The 19,773-nt window shown below is 46.2% G+C and overlaps 1 protein-coding gene across 1 annotated transcript; it reads left to right on the forward strand.

The window, feature by feature from the left end:
- The first annotated feature begins 8,106 nt into the window (after window positions 1-8,106).
- Window positions 8,107-15,409, forward strand: LOC123114300 (zinc finger CCCH domain-containing protein 18). The gene is made up of 3 exons (XM_044535729.1): window positions 8,107-8,624; window positions 12,347-13,868; window positions 13,985-15,409. The coding sequence occupies exons 1-3, from the start codon at window positions 8,538-8,540 to the stop codon at window positions 14,800-14,802; spliced, it is 2,427 nt and encodes an 808-aa protein (XP_044391664.1). The 5' UTR covers window positions 8,107-8,537; the 3' UTR covers window positions 14,803-15,409.
- Window positions 15,410-19,773: the final 4,364 nt, after the last annotated feature.

Here is a 19,773-nt window from a genome sequence, read left to right on the forward strand (position 1 = left end):
TTCTTTCGAGAGAAACTCTTTCTCCAGAAAGGACCCGTTCTTGGCAACAAAGATCTTGCCTTCGGATCTAAGGTAGAAGGTATACCCAATGGTTTCCTTAGGGTATCCTATGAAGACGCATTTTTCCGACTTGGGTTCGAGCTTTTCAGGTTGAAGTTTCTTGACATAAGCATCGCATCCCCAAACTTTTAGAAACGACAGCTTAGGTTTTCTTCCAAACCATAATTCATACGGTGTCGTCTCAACGGATTTAGACGGTGCCCTATTTAAAGTGAATGTAGCTGTCTCTAGAGCGTATCCCCAAAATGATAGCGGTAAATCGGTGAGTGACATCATAGATCGCACCATATCCAATAGAGTGCGGTTACGACGTTCGGACACACCCTTACGCTGAGGTGTTCCAGGCGGCGTGAGTTGTGAAATGATTCCACATTTCCTTAAGTGCGTACCAAATTCGTGACTTAAATATTCTCCTCCATGATCTGATCGTAAGAACTTTATTTTTCGGTCACGTTGATTCTCTACCTCATTCTGAAATTCCTTGAACTTTTCAAAGGTCTCAGACTTGTGTTTCATCAAGTAGACATACCCATATCTACTTAAGTCATCAGTGAGAGTGAGAACATAACAATAGCCACCACGAGCCTCAATGCTCATTGGACCGCACACATCAGTATGTATAATTTCCAATAAGTTGGTTGCTCGCTCCATTGTTCCGGAGAACGGAGTCTTGGTCATTTTACCCATGAGGCATGGTTCGCACATGTCAAATGATTCGAAATCAAGAGACTCCAAAAGTCCATCTGTATGGAGCTTCTTCATGCGTTTGACACCAATGTGACCAAGGCGGCAGTGCCACAAATATGTGGGACTATCATTATCAATCTTACATCTTTTGGTATTCACACTATGAATATGTGTAACATCACGTTCGAGATTCATTAAGAATAAACCATTGACCAGCGGGGCATGACCATAAAACATATCTCTCATATAAATAGAACAACCATTATTCTCGGATTTAAATGAGTAGCCATCTCGTATTAAACGAGATCTAGATACAATGTTCATGCTCAAAGCTGGCACTAAATAACAATTATTGAGGTTTAAAACTAATCCTGTAGGTAAATGTAGAGGTAGCGTGCCAACGGCGATCACATCGACCTTTTGGAACCATTCCCGACGCACATCGTCACCTCGTCTTTCGCCAGTCTCCATTTATTCCGCAGCTCCTGTTTTGAGTTACAAATATGAGCAACCGCACTGGTATCAAATACCCAGGAGCTACTACGAGTACTGGTAAGGTACACATCAATTACATGTATATCACATATACCTTTAGTGTTGCCGGCCTTCTTGTCTGCTAAGTACTTGGGGCAGTTCCGTTTTCAGTGTCCGCTTCCCTTGTAATAAAAGCACTCAGTCTCAGGTTTGGGTCCATGCTTTGGCTTCTTCCCGGCAACTGGCTTACCGGGCGCGGCAACTCCCTTGCCGTCCTTCTTGAAGTTCTTTTTACCCTTGCCTTTCTTGAAACTAGTGGTTTTATTGACCATCAACACTTGATGTTCCTTTTTGATTTCCACCTCTGCTGATTTCAGCATTGAAAATACTTCAGGAATAGTTTTCACCATCCCCTGCATATTGTAGTTCATCACAAAGCTCTTGTAGCTAAGTGGGAGCGACTAAAGGATTCTGTCAATGACCGCCTCGTCCGGGAGGTTAATGTCCAGCTGGGACAAGCGGTTGTGCAACCCAGACATTTTGAGTATGTGCTCATTGACAGAACTATTTTCCTCCATCTTACAACTATAGAACTTGTTGGAGACTTCATATCTCTCGACCCGGGCATGAGCTTGGAAAACCATTTTCAGCTCTTCGAACATCTCATATGCTCCGTGTTGCTCAAAACGCTTTTGGAGCCCCGGTTCTAAGTTGTAAAGCATGCCGCACTGAACGAGGGAGTAGTCATCAACACGCGACTGCCAGGCGTTCATAATGTCTTGAGTTGCGGGGAAAACGGGTGCTTCACCTAGCGGTGCATCTAGGACATATGCTCTTTTGGCAGCTATGAGGATGATCCTCAAGTTCCGGACCCAGTCCGTGTAGTTGCTGCTATCGTCTTTCAGCTTGGTTTTCTCTAGGAACGCGTTGAAGTTGAGGGCAACATTAGCGTGGGCCATTTGATCTACAAGACATATTGCAAAAGTTTTTAGACTAAGTTCATGATAATTAAGTTCATCTAATCAAATTATTTAATGAACTCCCACTCAGATAGACATCCCTCTAGTCATCTAAGTGATCCATGATCCGAGTCAACTAGACCGTGTCCGATCATCACGTGAGACGGACTAGTCATCATCGGTGAACATCTTCATGTTGATCGTATCTTCTATACGACTCATGTTCGACCTTTCGGTCTCTTGTGTTCCGAGGCCATGTCTGTACATGCTAGGCTCGTCAAGTCAACCTAAGTGTTTTGCATGTGTAAATCTGTCTTACACCCGTTGTATGTGGACGTTAGAATCTATCACACCCGATCATCACGTGGTGCTTCGAAACAACGAACTTTCGCAACGGTGCACAGTTAGGGGGAACACTTTCTTGAAATTATTACGAGGGATCATCTTATTTACTACCGTCGTTCTAAGCAAATAAGATGCAAAAACATGATAAACATCACATGCAATCAAATAGTGACATGATATGGCCAATATCATTTTGCTCCTTTTGATCTCCATCTTCGGGGCGCCATGATCATCATCGTCACCGGCATGACACCATGATCTCCATCATCGTGTCTCCATGAAGTTGTTCGCCAACTATTACTTCTACTACTATGGCTAACGGTTTAGCAATAAAGTAAAGTAATTACATGGCGTCTATTCAATGACACGCAGGTCATACAATAATTAAGACAACTCCTATGGCTCCTGCCGGTTGTCATACTCATCGACATGCAAGTCGTGATTCCTATTACAAGAACATGATCAATCTCATACATCACATATATATCATTCATCACATCCTTTTGGCCATATCACATCACAAGGCATATGCTGCAAAAACAAGTTAGACGTCCTCTAATTGTTGTTGCATGTTTTTACGTGGCTGCAATAGGGTTCTAACAAGAACGTTTCTTACCTACGTCAAAACCACAATGTGATATGCCAATTTCTATTTACCCTTCATAAGGACCCTTTTCATCGAATCCGATTCGACTAAAGTGGGAGAGACAGACACCCGCTAGCCACCTTATGCAACTAGTGCATGTCAGTCGGTGGAACCTGTCTCACGTAAGCGTACATGTAAGGTCGGTGCGGGCCGCTTCATCCCACGATGCTGCCGAAACAAGATAAGACTAGTAGTAGCAAGTAATTTGATAAAATCTACGCCCACAATAAAATTGTGTTCTACTCGTGCATAGAAACTACACATAGACCTAGCTCTGATACCACTGATGGGGAACGTTGTAGAAAATAAAAAATTTCTACGCTTCACCAAGATCAATCTATAGAGTCATCTAGCAACGAGAGAGAGGAGTGCATCTACATACCCTTGTAGACCGCGAGCGGAAGCGTTCAAGAGAACGGGGTTGATGAAGTCGTACTCGTCGTGATCCAAATCACCGAAGATCCTAGTGGCGAACGGACGGCACCTCCGCGTTCAACACACATACGGTTGGGGAAGATGTCTCCTCCTTCTTGATCCAGCAAGGAGGAAGGAGAGGTTGATGGAGTTCCAGCAGCACGACGGCGTGGTGGTGGAAGTAGCGGGGAATCTCGGGAGGGCTTCGCCAAGCTCAGCGAGAGGGAGAGGTGTTGCGGGGGGGGGAGAGGGAGGTGCCAGGGACTAGGGTGCGCAGCCCTCCCTACCCCCTCTTTATATAGGGGCCCTGGGGGGGCGCCGGCCCCTAGAGATCCAATCTCAAGGGGGGGGGGGCCAAAGGGGGGACTTGCCCCCCAAGTCAGGTGGGGCGCCCCCCACCCCTACGGTTTCCAACCCTAGGCGCAGGGGGAGGCCCAAGGGGGGCGCACCAGCCCACCAGGGGCTGGTTCCCTTCCCACTTCAGCCCATGGGGCCCTCCGGGATAGGTGGCCCCACCCGATGGACCCCCGGAACCCTTCCGGTGGTCCCGGTACAATACCGGTGACCCCCAAAACTTTCCCGGTGGTCGAAACTGGACTTCCTATATACAATTCTTCACCTCCGTACCATTTTGGAACTCCTCGTGACGTACGGGATCTCATCCGGGACTTCGAACAACTTTTGGGTTACCGCATACTAATATCTCTACAACCCTAGCGTCACCGAACCTTAAGTGTGTAGACCCTACGGGTTCGGGAATCACGCAGACATGACCGAGACAGTTCTCCGGCCAATAACCAACAGCGGGATCTGGATACCCATGTTGGCTCCCACATGTTCCACGATGATCTCATCGAATGAACCATGATGTCGAGGATTCAAGTAATCCCATATACAATTCCCTTTGTCAATCGGTACGTTACTTGCCCGAGATTCGATCGTCGGTATCCCAATACCTCGTTCAATCTCGTTACCGGCAAGTCACTTTACTCGTACCGTAATGCATGATCCCGTGACCAACCACTTGGTCACATTGAGCTCATTATGATGATGCATTACCGAGTGGGCCTAGAGATACCTCTTCGTCAGACGGAGTGACAAATCCCAGTCTCGATCCGTGTCAACCCAACAGATACTTTCGGGGATACCTGTAGTATACTTTTATAGTCACCCAGTTATGTTGTGACGTTTGGTACACCCAAAGCACTCCTATGGTATCCGGGAGTTACACGATCTCATGGTCTAAGGAAATGATACTTGACATTGGAAAAGCTCTAGCAAACGAACTACACGATCTTGTGCTATGCTTAGGATTAAGTCTTGTCCATCACATCATTCTCCTAATGATGTGATCCCGTTATCAATGACATCCAATGTCCATAGTCAGGAAACCATGACTATCTGTTGATCAACGAGCTAGTCAACTAGAGGCTCACTAGGGACATGTTGTGGTCTATGTATTCACACATGTATTACGATTTCCGAGTAACACAATTATAGCATGAATAATAGACAAAATCATGAACAAGGAAATATTATAATAATCATTTTATTATTGCCTCTAGGGCATATTTCCAACACGGGTCTCCTCTCATCGGTTTCCACCTTTGTCTTCCTCCCTCGCCCCTCCCCTCCCCTTCCCTCCCCACCTCAACCCTACTTCCTCCATCCATCCAAATCCAACCCGACACCCTACACTCCGCACAAAAGCGGTGAAACACCTGAGCGAGCGGCAGAAACAAAAACAACTAAAACAAACATAGAGCGGGCGGGCGGGGAGCGGCGGGAGATCGCCCCCGGGGATTGGGCACGGCCTCGTGCCGATTCCCGATCGGGTAGGGTCCGATCCCCGCGCACGCCCCAGATCCCAGCACGATTCCGGCGCCTGCCGACGGGGATGAGTGCCCCCGCCCCATTTTGTCCATAGGCTTCTCTTGGAGTCCATTTGAAGGAAAACATGAATGTTCACACAATCTTCTTCTTCAAAACATGCTTGCAATAAGCTCAAGTCTCACATATGACCAATCTTTGGATAATTCCTTGAAAAGCACCTTGGCCAACACATAAACTCCTTGAAACCAACAAATAGACTTCAAGAAAAGCCTATGGACAAAACCCAATAATATAACTCAAGGCAACCATTAGTCTATAGAGAATGTCATCAATTACCAAAATCACACATGGGGGCACCACATATTCTTTCAAACTCTGACATCCATGTTCGAGCCAAAAAAATGTTTTCGAATCAATGATACCACAAACTCAGAGTAACCGACACGAGCTTTACGACATTAGAGTCACTTCATTCTTCCTCTCCACTCTTCACATCTAGACGTCAAGGATCCAAGAGGGTCGGGTGAATATTTGCTTTAGGGTCAGCATGTTAGCCGACATCCTGCCATCGACGAATGGTCTCCGAGACCATCCTATACCATGTTCCATCCCCGCTTTGTATTAAAACCCAGATTCTTAGCCCAAAAAATGTCGTCCCACATGAGACAAGTTGCTTCTTTGGCCCATGCTAGTGCTTTTGCGATGAGCAAATCGCTCCTCTTATGATGTCATGTTCTCCACTACGTGGCACGTGCACACACTTGTAAGATCTCTATCTAGGCTGTCAATGCGGATTGTATTTTGAACTCTAGTAGGTTGAACTATACGTTACGATTACGACAATCGTAACTCGGTCACTCGTCCTTTCTTGCACTGGAGGATTCAACATGCACGTCCCGAGTAAAAACAAAACCCTTGAAATAATGGTTTGCGGGAACCCAAAACAAGACAAGATGAGCCGAAATTAATGACACAGACAAAAGAACCACTTAAAGCAGAAAATGAATACACCACCATTTTTTTCTTGATAAATAATAGTAATAAAGCATTTCTAGTAATAGGAGTAAAAGCAAACCACAAAGACCATATACACCATAGGTTCACTCTGGCAGGTGGGCTCCATGCATCCCGAAGGGGTGGGGCGAAGGGACACAAATTGGGCCCTACTATCGCTTCATGCTTCGTCACCAGGGGCCAAGTAGGCACGCTCATAAAAAGATCCTACTACACGAGTCGTCAATGCCAATCATACTTTGAAACTCTAGTAGGTGAAACTATACATCGCAATCACTACATTCATACTTCGAATCCTCGTCCTTCCTTGCACCGGTGGATTCGTCATTCATGTCGTGACTAAAAACAAAATCCGCAAACTAATGGCGCTGACAACCGAGAGCAAGACGAGATGGGACAAAACTAATGATGGAGCCGAAAAAGAACCAATAATGAATGCATCACCACTTGTTTTCTTGATAATAATAATAAAAAACTAAAAACATTGCAGGAGTACATCTAGTTTTTTTTAGAATCATGGTTTGCGGGAACCCAAAGCAAGACAAGATGAGCAAAAATTAATGATGCAGACAAAAAAGAAACCCACTTAAAGCAGAAAATGAATGCATCATCAATTTTTTCTTGATAAATAATAGTAATAAAGCATTTCTAGTAATAGGAGTAAAAGCAAACCAGAAAGACCATGTACACCATAGGTTCATTGTGGCAGGTGGGCCCATGTCGACCTCGAACCAAACCTAACCCAACCAGATGCATCCCGAAGAGGTGGAGCGACGGGACACAAATTGGGCCCTACAGTCGCTTCATGCTTCATCACCAGGGGTCAAGTAGGCACGCTCGTAAAAAAAAATCGTACTACACGAGTGGTCAATGCAAATCATACTTTGAAACTGTAGTAGGTGAAACTATACATCGCAATCACTACATTCATATTTCGAATCCTCGTCCTTCCTTACGCCGGTGGATTCGTCATTCATGTCGTGATTAAAAACAAAATCTGCAAACTAATGGTTTGCGGGAACCCAAAGCAAGATAAGCCAAAATTAATGATGCAGACCAAAAAAACCCACTTAAAGTAGAAAATGAATACATCACCAATTTTTTCTAGTAATATGAGTAAAAGCAAACCAGAAAGACCATGTACACCATAGGTTCACTATGGCAGGTGGGCCCATGTCGACCTCGAACCGAACCTAACCCAACCAGATGCATCCCGAAGGGGTGGGGCGACAGGACACAAATTGGGCCCTACTATCGCTTCATGCTTCGTCACGAGTGGCCAAGTAGGCATGCTCGTAAAAAAAATCATACTACACGAGTCGTCAATGCGAATCATACTTTGAAACTCTAGTAGGTGAAACTATACATCGCAATCACTACATTCATAATTCGAATCCTACATTCATAATAATAAACTAAAAACAATGTAGGAGCACACCTAGTTTTTTTAGAAATCATGTACTTGTACTGGTAACAGTACTAGGAGCAAATAGCAAAGCACCACAAAGACCATGTCCACCCACCATAGGTTGTGTCTGGCAGGTGGGCCCCACCCCACCCCCGGACCCAACCCAACCCAACCCAAGAAGCAGAGACCAGATGTGTCCCGAAGGGGTGGTGGGGCTATATATACGGGCACCGGGTCTCCTCTCATCGGTTTCCACCTTCGTCTTCCTCCCCCCCTCGCCCCGCCCCGCCCCTCCCCACCTCAACCCTACTTCCTCCCTCCATCCAAATCCAACCCGGCACCCGCACAAAAGCGGCGAAACACCCGAGCCAGCGCCGGAAAGAGAGAAAAACAACTAAAACGAAACACAGCGCGGGCGGGCGGGCGGGCGGCGGCGGGAGATCGCCCCGGGGGATTGGCCGATTCCCGATCGGGTGGGGGCCGATCCCCGCGCCCGCCCCAGATCCCCGCGCGATTCCGGCGCCGGCGCCCGCGGGGATGACCGCCCCCGCCCCGTGCTCCCCCCGGCCACAGTGAGCCCGCCGCAGCGGGAGGAGGGGAGGAGGAGGAGGAGGTCTGTTTGGGGGATTGAGGCGGAGGAGGGCTCTGGTCTTGGCGGTCGGCTGATCCGGCGGGCGGGGCCCCAGGCGGCCGTGCCATGTCTCGCTGCTTCCCGTTTCCGCCCCCAGGATATGTCAAGACCGCGCGCCCCGACGCCCACCTAGCCTCGCCCCTGCTCGACAAGGTGGAAACAACACACCACCCCAATCCCGTCCCCTCTTGCTCCTTCCATCGCTCCTCCATTAGCCCCGCAAATCACACGGGAGGGGGTTCTAGGACATTGTGTGCCGCCGCTATTTCATTGGTTGCAGAAATTTCTTGGGAACCAGACCTTTCTTTAGCTTGCACATATCTGTGGTCAGGACTAGTTGCTTACGGCTGTGCCGTGATGAATCTTACCAGCGTTTCGGCCCCTTGGGTTATCCCTGGGGATTGTTCCACCACTGATTGGTCATCAGGAAGCTAGAGTACAAATTCAGTAGGGCTGAACCAATGGTTTCCTAAAGAGCGCTGCTTCTGGCAAATTGAACCTGATAGGGTAGGGCTGATCTTGCGGCTAGTTGCGTGCACAAGGTGGGGGGTTCCATTGGGTTGATCAGTGGGAGAACGGGTGCGGGTTTATGTCGTCACTCATTCATTATTGTCGCTTAGGTCTTGCATGCTTTTCAGAAGTGTATTATAGGCAACAGCAGATTTAGTTTGAGGACGGGTGCGGGTTTATGTCGTTACTCATTCATTATTGTCGCTTAGGCCTTGCATGCTTGACACAAGTAGTGTTTTATAGGCAAGAGCAGATTTAGTATGTCGCGACTCGGGGGGCTTACTAGGGCCAAAAAGTTATTTAGGTCGGCGGAAAAGAGGCAAATGTTTCTAATTTGTCGTTCTGCTGCTAAAAGCGCGGCTAAAGTTCTAGAGATGTTACCGCCGCAAGCTATTGCTGGGAGTTTCCTTTGGCCTGTCACATGACTACTTTCTGCAAATATCATCGGTACTACAGTTAAAGTTCATGCTGTGCACTAAACTGGTTGACCACACTTTTACAAAGAATATTATTTTTTCTATGCAACTCGTACGCGTCCTGGTCCTGGTTGGAGTTACCATCAGTTTTTGGTGTAAATTGGCATAAAGTCGTCCATCCGTGCAAGTTTATGACCACACTGATGAACCAAAATTTCCTAATTGCCGGTCTCATGCAAGGTGTTCTAAATAAGTGGTACCTATGCTGTCTAGGCTATACAGGATGGTGGATTGGATCGATGTAGGATTTGTACTGTAAACATTTAATTAGAGGTTTTTATTCATCTCAGTGCAGTTAGTTGTTGTTTATGTGAAACTACAATCCAATATTGTTGTGATCTAAAGGCTGTTATTCTGCTTGTTAATCCTTCTGCTAGGAAACTGATTAGGCTTTAACGTAGATTTCTTGTTACATTTTTGATGATATCTGGTTGTTTTAGTGTAGCCCTTTTCAAGTGTGCCCCTATAACAACCATCATACCATCTAGTATCTACAATAAACACTAGTATCTATTGTGGTGTGGTTCAGAACTTGGGAATACAGCATAAGTGCAAAAGAGAGCCTCTATTTTTAGAGAATGAAGCTTATGAGAAAGATGGGAATGGGATATTGGGATGGGCTGGTATTCTTGTATGATGATTTCTTAATGTGTGTGCATCTTGCTAAATGATCGTCTTTATGTGCATCTTGCCTTTTTAGGAACAATTTGCTTGGTCTTCCACACCTGTTTATGTGCTGTAGAAGCTCCAATTATGCCAATAGTTTGCTGGATTGTTCCATTCAGTTGCAATTTATCTGTGTTAAATGACCTGCTTAACAGCTCTTGTTCCATTCCACCACTATATCTATTCCTACACTTGATATAATAATTTATATATGTTGGTGTTCCTGTGATTGATAGACTGTCAAATCGAACTAAAATGACATTTCATGATTCATCTGTCTGCTTATTTCCTGTGTTCTTCCGTTCCAGGGGAACATTATTATGGGTTAACATGTATTCAAGTTTGTTGATAATGCATATAGAAAACATAAATACCTTGGCAGTTTAAAGGGCAATAGCATTTTCGTGGGCCTTTTGGCCTGGGCTGGCTGTAAAGCATGCCTGTCACATTGCTCTTAATATATGGATGATCATATATAGAAGAAAAGTTCATCTAGTTCTATCGCATCTTTTCCCTATACATGAAAACTGGTAGCGTAGCCAAAGATTATCCACTAGGGATGCTGTATCCTATAGATATATTATCCACTGTTAGAAAGCTGAGCAGATGTATTCATTATTGTCACCTGAACTCTTCAGCAGTTTTTTCTGTCATCTTTGTATAAGAATCATATCTGGACCTCCCTTAGGTGTCTTCTGACATCATGGGATTAAATATGTTTTGGTAACTGAACTCATGTCTCATGCTATTCTGATATAAATATATTTTCTGCACAATCCTAATAAACTTTAAATTTCCAGTGCTAAAAAGCTCGAGAGGGGAATTAAGAATTATGCTAGGCAACCCTACATTTCATAATAACTGTAACTCTATGAATGGATATGTTGATATTGTCATTTACAAACACCATAAATAAATGGTATAAGTGCTATATAACGTATCAGAGGGACGAGCGTTGACTTAATGGTCTTTGTTAGTTTTGGCTGTCATGTTGTTTATAAATCTGATTATTGTGTGTGCTCTAATGAACCTATGTGGCCAGAATTATGGTTTTGCCTGCAATCTGCGTTATCTTAATGTACCCTTTGTAGTTCCATGTTGCTCATCGTGGAAAAACTACCGAGGCTCCATTCAAATACATAGTTTCTTACAAGATCTGGTCTGACTAACTCTATTAATGACATTTGAGGGTTTCATGGTTTACTCTTTTAAAACGTGATAATCAAAGAAAGTTTCACTAAATATGGCAGATGTTCATGAATTAACCCTGCCCTCATAGAACATGGCAATAAATTGTCATGCTTACAAGCGTTTAAGCATGTCCTTAGAGTGCATCCTAGGGAATTTTGGCAGTGACTTGCTGCACTGCTGCTTTACTTTATTGACTACCTGAGGTGTTATGTTAGATTTGTCGAATATAGAGTCTCAATAAAGTAGCTTATTTCTGTCCTGATATGTTGAAATGTTTGCCTAAAGTACTGGCTTATATCCAATCTTATGTAACAACCCTAACTCTCTATGCTCCATAACAAGGCTGTTCCATGGTACATGTTCAAATGTCGGGTGGTTTAGACTTAGTTTGTTTCCTTACTAAATAGAGTGCATATCCTTCTAAATTTCTAACTTATTTGGTCCTTGAATGAATATGGTGCAAACTTTAGTGCTAACTTGATTTCTGCAACCGATGGTCCATGTATAAAATATGTTGGTTAACTTCATCAATGTGGTTAGTGTCAAAAGCAAAAGCTTCGACAACACATAAAGTAGTCTATTACTGGGTTTGCAGCTGAACAGAATTATTCAAGTCATTAGACTTGTTAGCAAAAATAAGTATAAGCTGCAACCAGAGAAGCAGATTGTTTTCCCTGGTGTTATTCAATGGTTATGTAGTGCGAGTTCATAAGTTTAAAAATAATATTTCAGATACAAACTCCACAAACTTGGAATACTGTATGCCATTTAGGTAGTGTAAATATTCACTGGTCATTGCAGTTTCTAATTGTTTGTGCTAATGGCAGCTTCCCTTAATAGTGATGTGTTGTAGATGTTTATATTTGCACGACCATTCTGGTAGATCAACAAACTCATTTTTTTCTTAGCGTTTTTTGGGACTGTTCTTTGCAATATATTCATTCATAATGTTTATGCTTAGCATTTGCTAACTATTTATGTTTACCTCTTATTTTGAAATTTATTGACTTGAAATCAACCATCTTTTTTCAGGAGAAACACAAGGAGAAGAAGCATAAGAAGGACAAGAAGGACAAAGATAAAAAAGAAAAGAAGGATAAAGAAAGGAGTAAAGATAAGCACAGAGATAAAAAAGATCGAAAAGAGAAGCACAAAGACAAGAAAAAGGACAAGAGCAAAGATAAAAGCAGGGAATCTGAAGGGGCTGACAGACATGGTGAGGCTCTCCTTGGTCAGAAGTTTGGAGAGAGCAGCAGGAAATCTGAAGAAATTAAGGATCCTATATTCAGGGAGGAATTGGCTAGAAAGACACAAGATCAGAAAGTGGTGGAGAATCGAGCTGTTGACAACTTCACTATCTCAAATGAACGAAGTCGTGAAGGTTTTAGTGCTGCACCTGCACTGGAGAATGACAGGACCGCAGTTAACAAAATGCGTATTCACTCTATTGATGCTTCAAGGAGAAGTGAGGGCTTGGGGCAACAGACCATCACTATCAATCAACAGAAAAATGGGACATCGATTCGACGCAGCGAGAACCTCAACAGTTCATCTCAAGGAGGCTCTGATGGCTTTAGTACAACACCTATGGTGGAGAAGGAAAGAGTCAAAGTCACGAGACCTCTCTCCAACTCTACTGATTCTGTGCCAAGGAAAGAGGGAACGGGGCAGCGTATCAGTAACATTAGCATACTGGTGCAGAAGAGAACTGAGAGCCCAAATAAAGAGACTGCAAGGAAAGAAATTGGCACCAACTCTCCGTTGCTCAGAAGCCCTGCTAATGCTCTGCACAAGGGAAATGGTAAGGTTGGTCGTCCGGTGGACAGCGCACCAACATCCATGCAGAGGTTTGAGAGTCCATCAACATCTGGCGCATCAACAGGGATGGATAGAAGTCTACCTAGGTCAACTATCCCAAGCCCAAGTATTACAATCCGAAGGCCAAATGGGATGGTTAGGCCAACTGAAAGCTTGCCCATTTCCGCTAGTAAGCCCAATGCTGGAGGTGTTTCACCTGCCATGGGTAAGGAAAAGGTATCAGGTGGTAGAATGCTACAGAATACTGTTTCAGCTGATCAGAAACTGGTTGGTGCTAAGCCCCCAGCTGTGGGCAAGGAAAAGGAACCAGGTGGAAGAGTGCTGCATCCTTGTGTTTCAACTGATCAGAAACAGGTTGATTCTAAACCCCCAGCCGTGGAGAAAATTGCAGTTGGAAGAGCTGAAAGGGTGGAAAAGGTCAGAGATGGGGCATCTGATGATACAAAGAAAGAGGACAAAAAACGTGAACGGCATGAGAAAAAGAAGAGGAAAGAGAAACACAGAGAGAAGAAAAAGGAAAAGGAGGCAAAGAAGGAGAAACAGGAACATAATCACAAAGAGCATGATAAGTTAAGAGAAAACAGTATAGATTATCAGATAGACAGTCTGATAGATAGTCTTGACACGAAGCCCTTAACCCCTCCCTTGGCTCCTCCAGCTGATGATGCGAAGGTTGTCCTAGCCGATGAAAACCTGAAGAAGCGAAAGAACCACGAGATGAATGGTTACCTACAAAGTGAGTTCCTAGCTTTGCTTTTTATTTTGCACTTACCAGTATTGCATAGTCTTGTAGAACACCATTATACCTTTTTATGGTGCTTTATGTTATAAGACTTCTGATGCTCTGTACAGACCATCATGAAATGCGGCATACAAAGTTGCCGAGACCAGCCCCCTCCAGCAATCATGTGGAGAATGGTACAGCATCTCATGTAGCCGCGCCACCCTCTTCCATGAAGCCAGATGCCATGAAAATCGAAAAGGCTGAACAGCTCCCTAAGAAGGAAGAGAAGGTCAATGGCAACAAGGAAGCTCAGCAGCGACCTTCACTCGATTCAGGGCTTCGAGATCCTCTCCCTAATAAGAAGGAAGAGAAGGTCAATGGCAACAAGGAAGCTCAGCAGCGACCTTTGGTCGATACAGGGCTTCGAGATCCTCTCCCTAAGAAGGAAGAGAAGGTCAATGTCAACAAGGAAGCTCAGCAGCGACCTCCGGTCGTTTCAGGGCTTCGAGATCCTCTCCTCAAGAAGGAAGAGAAGGTGAATGTCAGCAAGGAGGCTCAGCAGCGACCCCAGGCTGTTTCAGGGCTTCGAGATCCTCTCCCCAAGAAGGAAGAGAAGGTGAATGTCAGCAAGGAGGCTCAGCAGCGACCTGCGGTTGTTTCAGGGCTTCGGGATCCTGGGTCATCATCATCTGTGAATGGTGCACCTGCTAGGAAGTCGCCTCACCCGGATTTCAAGTATCTGGGGCAGATATACAGCATCCCTGAAGCACCTCAGATCATGGAATACGATTATGGCGACCAGGACTGGCTGTTCGGTCGATGTAGCACCCAGCCAGAGAAGCCCAAGATGGAGACGGAGGCCGATGGAGTGCCCCAAGTGTGGGCTGAGGCTATGAAAATCGACCCGGCCGACGTCATCGCTCTGCCATACGTCATTCCTTTCTGATACGATACGATGCTTCCTGAACTAATACTGAGCAAAGATCGTGTGAAGTAACTGAGCACTCAGCACATCAAGTTTGCAACTAGTTTCTACTTTCTAGCACTGCTCTGCCACAGCTTGTGTAGCTCGGCGGCAGGAATGGGTGATTCGCCCGTCGGTGGGTGGGGTAGCTGTAGACCGGTGCGTGACAACTCAGCACTTGTGAGAGAGCTGGCATGGCTGGCAGGTGTGGAGTATCGATCCCGACGAGTGCTGTGCTGCCCGGAGAAGACGAGAAGAGAAGGCATTGGTGTCTGTTGGTCGTCGCCGCGACATGATCGCGGATCCTGCGGTCATGATGAGCTTAGCCATCCTTGCTGCATATGCCGCTGCCGCTGCCGCTGCACAATTTTGATCTGTATGGTGTAAAAGCATTTTTATAACCAACATGTACATTAGAGAGACAGAGGAGGAGAGTGAGGGCTGGAGAGGGAGGAAGAGACTTTGAGCGAGTGAGACATTCATTTATAGTTGGATTGGTTGGTGAGACACACACATAATCTGCTGCTCCTGCTGCTGCTGCTGCTGCCTGATTTATTCTTGTTCCCAAAGTTGGCATGTTGTTTGTGTATATAACTCTCTCCTTTTTAGGCGGTTTTACGTTACAATAGATGATGATGATGGTGTTTTTGCTGAGGTTTTGTAACGAACGCCACTCGTGTTGAATGAGGAGGTATCATCGGAAGTTAAAAAATTGGCTTCCTAACTGTTTGAGAGTGGGCATGATGCTTTTCTGCTTGAGTCGACTGGCTCTAGAAGAGAAGTTTGGGATGCCAAAATTACAGTTGCTGTCGCGTTTTTCAGGGGTGCTTGTTGCAACATGTAGGCAAAGTTGTTGATGAATAATCTCAACCCTCTGCTATGTACTCCCTCTGTAAACTAATATAAGAGCGAGCGTTTAGATCACTATGTTTGAAATTAGGTGACAGGTTCTACTAAAATTCAGAAAAACTGACAGTAGATGCAGAACGAGGAACAGCTAAGAAAAGCATGAGGTTGGCTAGAAATTGGAGTTTGGTCTCGCTCAGAGACGATGGTTTAGGCACGACCATTGTAGGTGGCGGCTTGGTTTAACCGAATTTTTGTCTAAAAACACCACCTGTTGAGTTGAATTGCCATAAAAGACCATCTGTGAAACGAATTGTCAAACAGATGCCGCCACACAGCCGACACGCCTCAATCACAGATGCACCTGCCGCCAAAATAAATTACAGACGCGTGTGTGGCGGCAAGTGCCATGTGTCAGCTGGCGCACCTGCTGTCACGGTGCAGCTGGTCCTTTTTGACAATTCATTTTGGAGGTGGTCTTTTCTAGCAATTCGGCTCAGCAGGTGGTGTTTTTAGACAAAAATCGGTTTAACCCCCTTAGCCCCCAAACGCCTGCAAACGCGCTGGTTGTATCCATGGATAGTAGAGTAAGACATGAGGCACACACAAGCTTATGAGACTTCAGGCGCCGATGTCTCCCATGCCCTACTTTTACTAGCGGGGCTCGGAGCCTGCACGTCGTCGGTGGACGTGAGATCGATCGACGATGGATCCATCAAGGTCGAGGGACGCCACGTCCACCACAACACGATTGTGACGGAAGGAGTCAAGCGTCGGAGGGTGTGACTCCGCCTCGTCGACGTCTGTCGCGGCCTCCCGCGCCCGCTATCTCGCACGACTGGCATGTCATGCCATATTTGCAATGGTTCTGTAGCGGTTGCGCATCTTCAATTCGGCGCGCCAATCAAACAGTTGTGCATCCGCCGTGGCGTTCGGCCGCCAGACGGACCGCATCGCCTTCGGCGAGGCAGCGGCGATGCCCCTCGCGTCGGATCCATGCAACATTTGGACGGACGCAATTGATTCCCGTCGGATGGAGTTGGACTGCTGTCGGGCAGACTCCTCCCGGGAGCGGCGTTGCTCAATGTAGACATCCATCTCCTCCTTGGGGCCACGTGGGATGAGCTCCCGGTCCTAAGATCAAGAGGTGTAGGCCTGGGATCCTTCCTGTCATGCCGGAGAAGGCCAGAGATCATCGCAAGGGAGCTTGGGTCCGGAGGGGAGTGGAGTGGAATGCGGCTAGGGTTGAATTTGTGGGGTCGGGTGGGCCACAATGGGTCCGATCCTATGTCACGGTTGCGTCCAAGCGTCCCATATCCACCCTAAATATGGACTGGATATCGGGGTTCCCAGTTAGTTGGATTGTTTAGGCCGGATTTGCCGTTGGGTAGCAATTTTGCGCCTGGTCAATGACCGGCCAACCCGTCGGGGCATCTGGGTGCGGTCAGCCACCCCGTTTGAGATGACAGTTGGCACAATCGTAAGGACTATTCTTTTTCCAAATACGCCAAAAGCGAACCATATTTTAAAAGATTTATTAACCAACCCGTGGTTGGATGGTTAGAGAGACAGTGATATCCCGTCGATGACTTTATAAAATTGAAGATGATATGCCGGCTCAGTCTTTTGAAGGTGCTCATAGGGGTAGGATGTGCGTGTGTGCGTTCATAGGGGTGAGTGTATGCGCGTGCATATGAGCACTTGCGTCTGTACTGTCCTAAAAGAATAAAAAATTAAGAGGTTAATGCCTGACAGAGCACCGTTATATAGGCGCAATCCTCCGTGGAGGAAATAAAATTATCCATGAAATAGTTTTCTTCCATTTAACAGGAAATCTATCAGTGAGATAGTATTAGTAATGCTAACCTGATACGTAGGCCGGCTGTGCTTCCTTGATGGCTTTAAGGAGAGACGACTGTATCCGCAAAAAAAGAAAAGAAAGGAGAGACGACTGTGACGTCGTCGCCGGTGCAGAAAATGCAATGATTTGTAGGAGTAGCACAACCACCGCTTTTTGGCCAGCGGCAGCGGCAGCGTCCGTCCGTCCGTTCGTGCGTGCGTGCTGCTGCTGCTGGTTCCATTCCCGCTTTGGAAATTAACGAGTCTTGTACTGCTGTACGGTACCACTGCAAGTCAAGTTTGGGGGGCCTGGCGTTGACGGCCGGCTTCAATTGAGTTCAGGGCTCATGCTCCGTTGCTCGTATCTCATGCAGATGCAGATGCAGCGAGCAAATCTGCTTCAACCCACTGTCATTTCTTCCATCACTGACTCGCCTGTCGTGTCCGTGGGCTTCACCTCATCACGTACGTACTCTACATACATGTTGGCCAATTCGGCGAAACACGTGCACCATGTCCATGTGTGTGTGTCCCCTGCCCCCGGTGCGGTCGTTGGCTAGCGGCAAAATTTCGTGTTTTGACCCTTCTGGTAAACAAATTCAGAATCTGACCCCGGTTCGAAAATAATTCGGGATTTGACCCATTTCTTATCGCCATGGTGGCCCCCTGGCGGTAGGGTATTAATCCACGTCATCATGCGGAAACGGCCGCCGTCCCCCTTCGTCGCACCCTACCGCCAGGGTCCCTGGCGATAGGCTGTCTAATCCTACCGCCAGCCACCCTGGCGGTAGGGTCCGAGCAGTTATTTCGCCCCTGCCCATCTCCCCACCCCTCCCCCTCCCCCCGTCGGCAGTTTCTTCTTTTCTCCCCCAAGTCGCCCCTCTCTCCCTCTCTCATCTCCTCCACTCTCCCCCTCGGATCTTCACCGTTTTTGCGGATCGAGATGGCCCCGAAGAGAGAAACGTAAGCTCCTCCGATCCCTCCAATTAATTTTTGCAAACTTGCTTCCAATTCGACGCATTATTTGCTTGAAATCCTTCATATTTTTGAACTTAGATTGGATTTTTTTCTCCTAAGATTGTTTTAGCTTGATTGTAGTTCTAGTTCTTAGTTCTTTAGTAACTAGTGGTATTGAATATGAACTCTAATCAATAGTTCATATATTAGTGTGAAGATGTAATGCATATGTGGGAGGACTTGATTGTAGTTTTACGATGCATGTTGATATGATGATATGAAGATGTTGGAGGATTTTTTTTGTTCAAAAATATGATGATATGATGCATGTTGGAGGATTTTTTTAAAAAAAATATGATGATATGATGCATGTTGAACGTTTTTTTTGATATGATGCATGTTGATATGATTTGATCCATCATGTGTACTAGGTGTTGTTGGAGGAATATGCTTAAGATTTTATTTTGATATGAAGCATGTTGATATGTTTTTGATATGATTTGATTCATTTTTTGTTTATGTATGCTTATGCTTATGATGCTTTTGTTTATGAAATTTTATTAAGGTGGGCACCTCTTGCAGACAACATCGGCCCACGGTACTCCATGCTTGACTACGCATTCGACAAAGGGAGAACGAAGAGGTAAGTAACATGAATGAAATATTGATAAAAGTTTTCGGATTGATGAAAATAATTTCCTAACTTTTGGTGTTCACCTTTTGACCGATGCTCCAACCACTACGCATGAGGGGGCACGTGGTTCATGGGCATATGGACTACGACGAGCGCTACGCGCCGTTCTTCAAGAGAGCCCGGCTGTTGGGTTTCGCGTTGCAGTTCAAGCGTCAGCCGCCGACGCTTGTCCACGCCGCTCTGATAGCTCTGATTGACCGGTGGTGACCGGAGACCCATTTTTTCCATCTCCCATGCGGGGAGATGACGGTGACCCTCGAGGATTGATCGATGATTACTGCCATGCCAATCGAGGGTCATGCACTGACCGGGCGAGTGGAGAGGACCAACTGGCAGGAGAGGGTTACTACCCTCATCGACGGCTGCCCCGAGGCTAAGGGTAACCGTACATCTGGTGTGCCGTTGCCCTGGCTCTCGGAGCACCGGAAGACATGCCCCGAAGACGCCGATGAGACGACCGTGGAGTGGTATGCGAGGGCCTACCTGTGGTATCTTCTCACGGAGGTCGTGTTTCCAGACGGATCCGGGAACTCTGCCAACTAGTCGTATTTGTTCTTCCTAGCCGACTGGGATGCAGGGTACAGTTGGGGACCGCATCTCTCGCCTACCTATACCGT

This window comes from Triticum aestivum, chromosome 5B (genome assembly GCF_018294505.1).
Source record: "Triticum aestivum cultivar Chinese Spring chromosome 5B, IWGSC CS RefSeq v2.1, whole genome shotgun sequence".
Classification (NCBI taxonomy): Eukaryota; Viridiplantae; Streptophyta; class Magnoliopsida; order Poales; family Poaceae; genus Triticum; species Triticum aestivum.